The following is a 12,770-nucleotide window of genomic DNA, read 5'->3' on the forward strand; positions in this document are numbered from 1 at the left end:
TGCTGAAGGTATTACTGTTTTTCGTTTTATGTACTATTCTCTCTTGGTGTCCAGTAACTGTGTATTATAGTGTATTTTGCACCTTATGCAGGATGCTTATTTTCAATTTTGCGCTATTGCACTATTGCACAAATGCACTTTTTTGCTGGATTCAGTGAAGCTTGCAGCAAAAGAAGGGAAGGAAGGAAGGGAAGGAGAGAAAGGGAAAGAAGGCGGAGAATGTTTTTTTTCAGAAGTATTGGATATAGAAAGACTACCAGTACTTTCCCCTTTTTTTTGTAATGTAAGAAAGGAGCTGAATTTCTGTAATCTGCACTTCTCCTTCAGGGGGATGATGTACTGGAAACAGCTACTTTTACTGTTTCTTGTTATATATATTATTCCCCTCGCTATAAGTATGCAGTACTTGAGTACTAGATTGCACTTAGCACTTTATGCTTATCTTTAATATGGCACTAGTGTAAGCACACGCACATTTTGAAAATGAAAGCACTTTATGAGGGTGATATCCCGGGGGTCAAATAATTATATGGTATCTATCACAGAGCGGGGGGGGTGAGGAATGGATGTGTGATCAGGTGCCAAGTCAAGGTGCCTTTTTTTGGTTGGGGGGCTGGGGAGGCGAGGTAAGGGCTACCTCCCTCCGCAGATAGCTTGGAGAGGGAAGAGGTGTCGGGTGGGGGAGGGGTGAAGTAATTTAAAAAAAATGAGTGTATGCATAATAAACAAAGTGGTAACATAACTATGTCCGGGGGCCAAGAGTTATATAGCGGTTGCTTTGTTACAAAGGGGTTATACATAACCTCAATATCAGAGATGGTACACATTCAAGTATGGTTTAGGAGAGAGTATATCACGTTTCTGCTAAGGTGGCATGTTTTATCTTATTGAATGACACAACCATTGAAGGTAATTTCATGAAATGTGAGTGGATTTTTAAATGCACTGAAAAGAGGAGCGATGTTAAAATGGCTGGGTTATTTTTCCCCACATCTGATCTTCTTACAAAAGACACATTTTAAGTCTAACTCCCCTAACCTTGAACTTCCCAAGACGTATGCCCATGCGTACTTTGCTTTGGCACAGACTGCGATATGTAGGGTGGCTATCCTACTCTCTTCGGTGCTAGACTGGGAGTTGGGAAAGGTGATTAGGGATGAGGGTGCAAGATGTTTCTGGATCTGGATCGAGGTCTCAGTCAATGGGGTAACCCTTGTGTTGCTTAATTACTACGGGCCAATGTTTGATGATATTAAGGCCTTGAAACATATTTATGATTTGTTAGTAAACGGCCTCGGTTTTATAGTTATGGGTGGGGACTTCAATTTTATTCGGGATCTAGGCCAGGATACATCTAATAAAGGTAAACAGCAATTAAAACCGAAGACGACTAGATTACTAAAAATTATGAAAGAAGATTTTGCCTCATTAGATCGATGACGGATTGACCATCTAGTTTACGTGTTACTCAGCTAGATACAAGACAGTGTCCCGATTGGATTTTTTCTCAATAAGTAGTCATCTCGCAAGAGAGGAATCTGTTATTTTCTCTAACTCATTTTCAGATCACTCTTTAGTCTCCTTTGTAGTACATTTACCGACACCTAAAAAAATAATATCAGGTGGTACTTTGACAAAGCATTGCTCTCGGACCCAATATGGATTGCTGAAACTCAGGATTTTATATAATGGTTCCATAATAAAAATACTAGCACAGCATCAAGTTTTATGTTCTGGGAAGCTTTTAAGGCAACTTTTAGGAGACGGGTGATTGCATATAGGGCAAATCTCTATGTACTGAGGCAACATAAGATTTTACGACTTCAGAGTGCTGTTAATCGGGCTACGGGAGATCTTATGTCCAGGCCAACAGGCGGTCCTGAGGAAGAGGCTCTCCAGCAGGAGTTATCAAGGGCAAAGGAGCAATTAAAAAACTTTTTTATTCTTGAGGAGGTTTCTGGTAGTACAGCATCTCAACAAAAAGTTTATGAAGAGAGCCAACACATAGGTACATTTTTAGCCTGGTCAACAAAAACGCAACCAAATAGGCAACTAGTCCTACAACTAGTCCTACAAATACTGTGAGTTTGGTTAATAATGAAGATAGAATTGCCAACATTTTTGTGTCTCATTTTAGGAAACTCTATGCAGAAACCCAGCAAGTTAGCACTCAGGCCCTCGAGGATTATTTTATGGCAGTTCAGTTACCCACAATATCTGAGGAGGATTGTAAGGCATTGAATGAACCAATTACATCTATAGAACTAAGGGAAATTGTAAAAGAAATGGACAGTGCCAAGGTAAGCGGTAACAATGGGATACCTATTGAAGTCTACAAGTTGTTTTTAGATGAACTCTCTCCCTTTCTGCTACCCCTGTATAATCAGATCATGGATGGGCTGCCTGACGCTGACAGATTTAAGGACTCAGTTGTCATCTCAATCCTGAAGAAGGATAAGGACCCTAAAGACCCAAGCTCCTATGGCCCAATAAGTCTATTAAATGTAGATTACAAGCTTCTTATGAAAATGTGCACAAATAGGATCTCGGGCTGCGCACAACAGGTGATACATACTGACCAAATAAGGTTCCTGCCTGGGAGATCGATGGCTGCAAATACCTTTTTTTTATTCAAGCTATCGACTATTTTTCAGCTAGCAAGCATAGTGCTGCCATTTTTATGATGGATGCAGAAAAGGCATTCAATCTGGTGGATTGGCTGGCCTTTTTTTTATTTTAGCCAAGTTTGACTTTCCACTGACCTGATTGAGATGTTGAAAGGACTCTACAAGGGAGCAATTGCAAAAATAATTATTAATGCAGATCAGGCGGGAGAAGTGGTGATAAGACGGGGGACTCTCTTTCCCCTCTTCTATTTGCTCTTTTTATTGAGCCACTGGCGATAAATATTTGTTCCAATATATCAATTCAGGCTCCCCTAACAGGAATGGCAAAAATTAAGTTGTTTGCTGATGATTTAAGTCTTATATTTGAACCAAGATAAGGCGAATATTCAATCAGCCCTTGGAGAAATCCAGGCATTCACAGGAGCTGGGGGGTTAAGAGGTCAATCAGTCTAATACGGAGCTTCTTTTATTCCACTCGATAGGAGCCAATCTTCCTCAAGGGTTAAAATCTCTGCCTTTAAGACCTATTAGATATCTGGGCCTATATGTTACGGCTGACTTCTCTCAAATATTTCATTTAGACTATGTAAAATCATTTAATAGGATTGAAAAACTTCTAGAAGGATGGTTGCTTCTACCTTTAACTATAATAGGCCGAGTCACCTTAGTGAAGATGTCAATTCTGCCTTTGCTGATATTTCTGTTGCTAAATCTCCCTTTAAAAATACCAAACTCATTTTTCAATGAAGTGAATAAAGTTATTCGCAAGTTCGTATATGGGGAAAAAAATCCTCAGATCAAACTAGCAATTTTACAATTGGATGTAGAGCACGGGGGGCTTGCACTACCTCATATGTCTGCTTATTATCAAGCTGCGCTACTTAGTTTAATAACCCAGCTAGAGGTCCCCTCCTCGAAGTTCGATAATTTTCCATTTAGTCTCATGTTAATAGAAAGTGCAATTAAGCTACCAGCATTCTTGCGCACTTCAGAATTACCTAAAAAGACAAGATATAAGGTAGTGAATATATTTTTAAATCTCAGGTAGTGGTTTAACAAATGTTACCATGTCCCAACATGTCATGCATATACCTCTCTCCAAGTCTGTGAGTTATGGGGCCTCAGCTCTCACAAAAGGAAATACAGTCATATAACATGCTAGGCTTTCGCAAGCTAGGTGACTTCTATAACGGTATTAATTTGATAACGTGGGAAGCTTTTGCAGCACAATTTGAACCACAGAGCCGTGATCTTTGGTTACGTTTTAGGCAGATAAAATGCTTTCTCTTGAACAACTATGAAATAATTAATGAGATGGTAAGAACAATCTTAATAGCGGCCTTTGAGTTGAATCTAAGTGGCATTGGAAATTGGTATTGGCTAAGGCGACAGGATATGAATAGGAGTCTCGTTGAAACAATGCTCCCTAAAATTGCTCAGGAAACTAATTGTTGGTTTAATATCCAGGAATTGCTATGGGTGTGTGAACTCGGGTAAGGGCTCTGAGGGCAGCCAACTTTAAAAGGATGTCCTTTCTTTCACGGTGGTTGGTGTATTATACTCCCCTCAGACTACATAAATGGTTTCCATCAATCCCGAATTAATGTTTTAGGTGTAATTTTGCAGAGGCAGGCGACTGGACACATATATTCTTCACATGTCCTCGATTACAACACTTATGGGAGGAGGTTTTCCAGTTTATCAGTAATTGTATGTCCAAGGTAATCCTTCCCTCAACATCATTGGCCCTTTTTGGCTTTTCTTATGCAGTTAGCCAGCTACCAAAATAAAGGCAACGTTTAGTTTTTACGGCCATAGCGGTAGCTAGATCATTAGTGTTGCAAAATTGGAGGTCCCAGGAGGTGCCTACATTGGGGCAGTGGCTTCTTAAGTTGGATCGGGAATACCAATTTGAAGATGCCCATGCAAAAAGGGTAGGGGCGCTTCATAGATTCAGGCTGACTTGGGAGGGCTATGTTTTGATTACTCAGGCAAACGATATTATGGAAAGCAGGCTATTTCTTGCATAAGGAAAAGTGAAGGGTTTTAATTTATAACCAGCCTGTTTCATTATGGTTAGGTTGAGGCCAGTTTGGAGTATTTATTTATATTCTTTCTCTTTCTGTTACTTGTATTTTGGGGTGTTATGTGTTGTGCTATGCAGAATGCTGGTTTTATATCATGCAAAAAAAGAATATGAATTTGCGCTATTTACTGTCTATTTAAATATGAGATTGGATATTATGAAAAGTTTGTCCTTTTTATGTACCATGATCAGGGGCGTAACACAGGGCCCCGTGGTGCGGGGGGCCCCCAAGCTGCAGGGGGCTCCTTCATCACAGTCCTTTGGCTGGAGAGCTCCTGATTGAGCTGGGAGGGGGCCCCTCCACATACCTTGCAGGGGAGCCCCCTCAGGTTTCGTTACGCCACTGACCATTATCATCATGTCTGCTACTAAGAATGCTGGTTTTATATCATGTAAAAAAAGAGTATGAATGTGTGCTATTTATTGTCTATTTAAATATGAGATTGGAAGTTATGAAAGGTTGTCTTTTTTTTGTGTACCATGATTATCATGTCAGCTATTCACGCTCAATAATTTTTTTTTGTTTGTTTAAAGCGTTGAGTGATGAAATTATCCATCCAGTCTGTGATTTGAACGAAAGCATTGTGCAATTGTGCTCATATCAAAGAGGTCACAGAGGAGAGAAGTGTCATTTGCCCCTAACATAGCACCTTCTTCAGGGTTCAGGGGGCTAGAATATAGTCTGATTTTGACAGAGGGAGGATGTCCTTTGATCTGTCTTTGTATTTTACTTTCCATGGACAATATGTAACTCAGCTGCTCACACAGCTGTTCGTAAATACCTTGACATGCTTATTATCTCCCTCACCCTAGGTTACCAAAAGCAGCTACGGTTCAGGCACTACGGTGGCAGCTATAGTGCATTTGGGTCTCCTGGGCAGGGAAACACCTGGTGAGTACTTAGCAGTGGTTAGCAACCCCGGGACCTTCATCTATATGACTGGGAGACTGGAACATCACAGTCCTACCCAAGAAAGATCCACACTGGAACTCTCGCTCCCTATACTTGCACACCTTAGAAAGTAAATTCTTATCACTCGGTGTGATCCAATGGGTCTTCTTTCTGGCTCTGAAGACCTTCCTCCACTGTTGAGGCCAAAGCAGTACTGCGCACAAGCAAAAGATCCCTCTTTAAGTCTCGCCATTGGACACCATAGTTGGTGTCACTGATAAGTAATTGCCTAATATCCCAGGAGTTTGGAGTTTCCTTTATTCCTGTTGAGCTCTTCGGAGTGCCTTTGAAGAGTTTCACTCAAAAGCTTATCAGAAAGTGTTATGTCTGTGTTTCTCTCTTTCAGGCTGACGGCCTTTGTGCTCAAGTCCTTCGCTCAGGCCAGGAGACACATTTTCATAGAAGAGAAGCAACTATCAGAACCCCTGCACTGGCTCTCATCCCATCAGAAGGATAACGGCTGCTTCAAGAGTGTGGGGTCGCTCTTCAACAACGCCTTGAAGGTGACTGGTTACCCAGGTTGCTCTAGTGTGGGGTGAAACAGGTCTTTGTGTATGTGAGTGTAGAAGCATATGGGCCATAAGGTTTGGTAGACTTGACTCTCCTGTGCAGCCATGTAAATCCTAGAAGACCAGTGCCCGACTCCCACAATCAAAAGGAAAGTGTGCAATGTCAACTTCTGTAGATTCTTCGCTGCATGTCCGAGGATTGGTAGACTGGGAAAGTTTCCTATCATGAGACGATTCGGGCCCACTATATGCCATGTCCCGGGTTGCACTGATGTGTACTTTTAACTGGATCAATTACAGTAAAACTGCAGTGTCTCAACACAGGCGCTAAGGCTGACAGATTGCACCAGTACTGAGGAGAGCACATTAGTGAAAGTGAGAGCTTTGGTTTTAAAGCATGTTAACCTTGATGAGGAGGCAAAGTGCCCAATCAGTGCAAAAGCCTGTTGCACCAATGGGGCACTATGTATTATAGGGCTCCTGGTTATACTCTACTCAATTAGCAAACCAAGGGGCATATCAGCAAGGGCCGGCGATAATTATTGCTAAGCGCACCTAGCGCTAGGATAATTATTGCTGAATTCTATCGCAGAGATAGCGTGCTATCAGCAATGCTTATCTCCAAAGCTATAGAAATCCATGCGTTAGCCAGAAAACAGTGCAATTATCGCTGGAAATCCAGCGATAATCGCACTGCGACCGGCGATACCTTGCTGATAGGGCAAGGTGGACTTAGCCATGTAATCCACCTCCCTTTGGATTACATGGCTAAGTCAGAACTAAAGCAGGCATAAGGAAAGTAGCGATAACCGTGGTTAGCGCTACTTTTCTTATCGCTCTGCTTGTTAGCGTGAAGCTTGATAATTGGAGAAATGTCGGTTAGCGACATTTCTCCAGTTATTTTGGGGAGGAACGCCCATTTTGCATCTCATTAGAGATGCAAAGCTGGGCGTTCAGGAAACAGGCGCTAAGGCATGGATTCACGCGTTAGCGTGTCCATGCTGATAGGGCGATAGAATTATCACCGCTTTTCGTCCGAAAACGGACGCTAAAGCGGCGATAATTCTATCGCCTCGCCTTGCTGATATGCCCCTCAGACGTCTGTGAAATTTGTTTACAAACAACTGCCAGTCCCAGAGAAACTTAAGGTAACAGTTATTTAAAAACACAGCTACCAGTGAGCTCTTTTTGCCAGTGTTTGATGTCTTCCTTGGAGTTGAATGTTATAAACCCTTGTGAAAGATTGGGAAAGACCTTCAAGCAAGTTACTAAGTGAAATCCCAGGCTTTTCATGAGTATTCTGTGGTTCGGAAAGACATTCTGAACTTTACCCAGAATTGATTGATAATGCACTCCTTGTTCATTACTGCGGATAATCAAGTTTTTTAAATTTAATTGAGTGCATTAGGGTATCGCCTTCTGATCCTAGGCATAGACAAAATGAGTATGTTGTGCCACTGCAAGGAGGAAGCATCCCCTTTATGCAAAAGTTCCCTCAAAAAACAAAAAAATTTTGAGGCAGATTTACAATCCTTTGCGCCTCATTTACGCCGCCGTTGCATCAATTTTGTGACGCAGCGGCGGCGCAAATCCTGCGCCATGGTGCAGGGTACTTACAACCTGACGCATCTGGGAGATGTGTCACATTGTAAAGCCCTACGCCACATGTAGGCGTTCCTGCGCAGGGGGTGGCGTTCCGGCGCAGGAACGCCTCCTAAAAGTGGCTGAGTGAAATCTACAAGATTTCATTTGAACGACAAATTAATTTTGTTTGAAACATCAGGAACGCCCCCGCCCCACCGCTCTTACCTGCTAGGACCACTTCTCTGAAACATTCTATACATTTCCAATTGTATATCCAAGAAAATTCTTAATTTCAAAGGCTTTAAATATCCCAATGCATTTCGGCCAGGGCCTTCTTTAGGGGATATGTGTGAAGAGACGAAAAAGACGGATTATTAGGTGACATTATTTGTGGATGGGACTAAATACCTTGGCCTGCCTCACTTTGCAACATGTCTTGCATTCATTTCACGACTAAGCTTTTTGCCTTTTGCTCAAATGTTGAACAATACGCAATTTTGCATACCTCCAAATATGCCACTGCTTTTTACATCAGGACAGGGATCCTGGACCTGGATATACATTGGTCTATTTGTTGCTCAGCTCTCAGCCTTTTGAGAATGTCTTATTTTTAATTTACAATCAATATTCACCTATAGAAATAGACCGCTGCATTGCTGGTTCAGTTAGAGTGATACACCAATCTAAGAATAGGCAATTACTGAGTAGGCAACAATTCATTTTTTAGCCACTACTTCCAATTATCAGAAGCAAAACTACAGAAGAATTTTTCATTTTTATATTTCACCCAAGAAATTGTCAACTTAGGGGATCATAAATACGTTCAATACGGGACCCATATATTCCTCTACCAAATAGAAGGGTAAACCACATATTTGCCCAGGTTTGCAAGGTTATAGGATCCAGATCAGTAAGTATATGGTGAGCTGTACTATCTGCTACTTCAAGAAGAAACTCAATAGCTGTTATGTTTGGGGTTTCCGGAGAATCTTGGAAATACTGTACATGAAGCCCTTCTCACCATGGAAAGTAGAGTAAATCTCCACCGGCTATGGAGAGCAAGACAAGGAAAGCTTTTCTATGACTCTACTTTGCAAGAACAAGAACAAGACACAAAAAGCTTTTTCTTGGACTCTACTTTGCAATGGTTCAGGATCCGCTTGTCACCAGAAAATCTGCTTGGCTTTGGAACAACTTTGATCCAGTTCTTTAGTAAATACTGATAACAAGGCACAAATTCCAGATCTACTTATGTAAATAGGGATTAACTGCCAAATTTATTTCTGGGCTGGCAGTTCTTTTCGTTGCAAGCGACGGAGTAAATTACTTCATTACCCTGACAGAGATACCACCTGCCTAATTTAGAAATGACCTCCAAGCTGGCAGTCATTTCTAAAGCATTGTCAGGAACCACCATCACAGCGGTTTCTATCAATGCTTTTTGCAGTTTGGTGCAGGGCTCTATCAACAGGATGGAGCCCTGCACCAAACTGATAAAAAAAAGAAATCCTGAAGTGGGATTTTCTTTTTGAAAATAAAAAAGATAATGCCCTCTCACCATGGGAGTCCTCTCCCATGGCGAGGGGGGTATTTTTTGTTTTTTACTGTTGCTTACTGACAGGGTTTGCCTGGCAGTGACTGACAGTAAAAAAAACACTGCAATATGTCTGCTCATTCTAATTGGGGAGATGGACATATAGCCATTTCTCCAATGGCCTTTACTCCGTTGGATCATGAGAGAAGATTGGCCTCGGCAGTGACAGAGTAGTCCGGCCATATTTAAATTGGACTCCGAATTGTCGGTATGTTGTTTGACATAAAAACACATTTTCTACTTGATTTACATTGTCAGCATTGATGTCTGCTCTATTTTTAGTACTCCACCAAAAAAATTACTTACAAACAAATGGAAAAAGGAAGATGGCAGATTGACTCAGGGAGCACATACCTTGACCTGCTCCTGTGGCATCACGCTGAATCACTGGAAAATGCAGTCTACAGGTTGAAATAATCATGGAAGAGGCAAGGAGAGAAGTTCGAGCGGACACAAATTATTTGCAATTTGATCAGATGAATGGCCTGTATGCGAGGACCCCCAGGCACTACTGGCAGCTGATCAGGTTCGCTCGCTCACTGGCTCATCGGTTCAAGCTACTCCACTTTCTACTGGCCAAGTCTAATCTCAAACCAATACATGGCTCGGCAGAAAGTCAGCATGCAGAGAAGAGGACGCGGAGCCTGTGCCTCTACGACTAAGGGATCAGAGACTATAGCAGTCATAGCATCAGACGAACATTTGTCAACCAGTTCTCAGGCAAGCGGACAGAAATTGGCCGCCGCAAGAGGAGCTGTCTCTCGAGTTGGGAAGTCAGAATCGGCAGCCATTGACACTTTGCTGTGTACGATTCAGCGCGGTCATGAAAGAACAATGGAGGCCAGTGACAAACTCCTTCCGGGACCAGGGTATCCTGGTTCCTTTAAGCAGCGAAAGCAGCTGATGCAGTAAACTGGCTACAACAGGAAAAAGATACAATAGAGACACTGCAGCAAGCCTACATAGCGCATGACTTGGCTGAGGTTAGTAACATTGGTATCATTAACGTTGGTAGCTCTGGTACGCAGGTTCTTTCACTTGCTTCTATAACAATGCCAATACCTCAGCAACAGCTAAAGGGCCTGCCTAGAACACCCCTAAAGGAAGGGGATTGCAAATTAAGTAGCCTTAATTCAAGGGGTTTAGTCCTAACAGCCCCACCAGGTATATTAGGCTCAGAAGGAGAAGAGTTTACTGCTAATGAGGGCACAATTAACGATTATCTAACTGAACAGATAGGGGTCCAGGACATTGCAATGGCTCACAAGGCAAATAACACCCCTGCTATATCTACCTTGCTACTGAATGCAGTGAGCACCCCCCCAGACCCTGGAAAAACCCCAGAGGATGTACATTCTGCGACTATTTCCTCCCCCTGGAAGAAGAAACATTAAGCTAAAACGGCCAAAAGTTTTAAAAAGACCATTGACTGTCAGAGTAGCCAGCTATAGAATAGTACTACCTCCGTACGCTCAAAGGGGAGACCCTACTGAACTCCCTTAGCAACAACTGAAACTACTACTCTGAATGGCAACCCCAACATAAAAGAGTCTTTGTTGTCCTTAATCCTTCAGACCCTGCAGGACCAAAGATCAAATGCACAGGACCATTATGCGCAAGTCAGAGCGGATAATCCCTCAATTCAACAATCGCTATCGGAGGTGACTAGCAAAGTGGCATCACTTACTTGCAATATACCAGAATTACAGGAGCATGTTGCAGACACTGAGGAGACCATAGCGTCCATGGCCAAAACAATTAAAACACTGGACAGTCCACTAACAATCTTGCAGGGGAAAGTCGAAGACTTGGAAAATAGGCAATGCCAGAATAACCTAATGCTGTTCAGGGTACCAGAAGGGAAGGAAAGATCTGACCCCCGGCTTTAAAACAATGGCAATATGAGGCTACTAAATAGCTGAGGACGAGAGAAGGGTACCCCAGAATAGCTAGGATTTCCTAATAACACTAGGCTTGGGATACTGTACCAATGTCTTCTTTCTCTCAGTATGTTATTTCTCCTCTTTCCTTTATCCTCTTCTTATTTTCTTCTCCAATTGTTTTCTACAAATTGATTTGGTATGTGATGCACTATGGGTGCTGCAGGGTGCCCTTGCTGGCGTGCTCCCTGACAGCTTCCAATTCACTGACAGCTCAAGGGGTGGATGATTCCTTTTTCAGGATACAGAACGGGTGGGTTAGGGGTGCGGGTGGGGCCTTTTCATATATAGGAAGCAAGTTTTCCAGTCTATCTTCATTCTCTTTGATGGCTTCAGTGTGGGGGAAGGGGGGTCAGGGGATGAGAGGGATGTGCCCAAGGATAGTGAGGGGAAGCGGAGGGGGAAAAGTCAATGGGGGCCAGAAGTAATGAGAAAAGCAATGATTACAGAATTGGGATAAAGGAGAGCAAGCTTATATGTAAACTCACAGTCTTTTCTTCCAAAGGATTTAAGCGAAAGGAGTGAGGAGTGGTACTCGACCATTATGTCAATAGAAATAAATAGTACCCTGCAATGGGGCTAATTAGATGTATGTGTTGGAATGTATCAGGCTTAAACACAGCTACCAAACGTCAGTTAACACTTAAATTGTATAGGCCCCATATTGTACTTCTCACTGAGACTCATCTGCATATAAGGACAGGGGTCTGCTTAAACAGTTAGGCTACCAAACAATTATTTGCACAACTCAGAATGTTTCCATAAGAGGGGTAGCCATTCTAGTGAAAAAATTGCTGGAGTACAATCTTCTTAAGGTCTCTGCTGACCATCGAGGGAGATGGGCGATTATGCAGCTAGTAATTAATGGCATAAATATATATTTTGAACTGTATATGGGCCTAATGTTGATGATCCTCCTGTTATTGATGCCTTAATGTTAGAATTATTGGACTGGCAGGGTGATCTTTTAGTCATGGGGGATTTTAATCAATACCACTTGAGTTTTATAAAGTCTTTAAGAACATTATCGTGCCATTACTGAGCGAAGTCATACAACACATATGGGCTAGTGGAGAGGTGCCTATCTCATGAAATATGAGAAACATTGTCTTTAAAAAAAAAAAAAAAAGGTAAGCCACGTGAGTAGTGCGGTTCTTATTGCCCTATATCCCTTATAAACGCGGATGCCAAAATGTTTGCCATAGTTTTGGCAATCCAGCTGGCACCTCTGATAACAGGATTATTTTAGAGCAAGCAACATGGCTTTATTTCGGGTAGAGACATCACGGCCCATGTAAACACTGCAATAATAGCTTTTAATATTGCAAGGAAGTCTACGTTTAATATGGGGATGGTATTGTCGGATGCCGAAAAGGCATTTGACCGAGTTGTATTGGGGTGTCTATGGGCAAAACTTTCATCTTATGGTCTGGGTGTTCGATATAGTAAATGGATACATGCTTTAAATACCCACCAAC

At 42.2% G+C, this 12,770-nt stretch overlaps 1 protein-coding gene across 1 annotated transcript in view; it reads left to right on the top strand.

Annotated features, from left to right (window-relative positions):
* LOC146812899 (alpha-2-macroglobulin-like) overlaps positions 1-12,770 on the top strand; it is a 225,325-nt gene that overhangs the window by 175,571 nt on the left and 36,984 nt on the right. The window contains exons 25-26 of the mRNA XM_085619970.1: positions 5,527-5,605; positions 6,012-6,168. Coding sequence (XP_085476096.1) covers positions 5,527-5,605; positions 6,012-6,168 — 236 coding nt within the window. The remainder of the gene's footprint in view (positions 1-5,526; positions 5,606-6,011; positions 6,169-12,770) is intronic.

The sequence above is a fragment of the Triturus cristatus genome, chromosome 7 (genome assembly GCF_964204655.1).
Source record: "Triturus cristatus chromosome 7, aTriCri1.1, whole genome shotgun sequence".
Taxonomy (NCBI): Eukaryota; Metazoa; Chordata; class Amphibia; order Caudata; family Salamandridae; genus Triturus; species Triturus cristatus.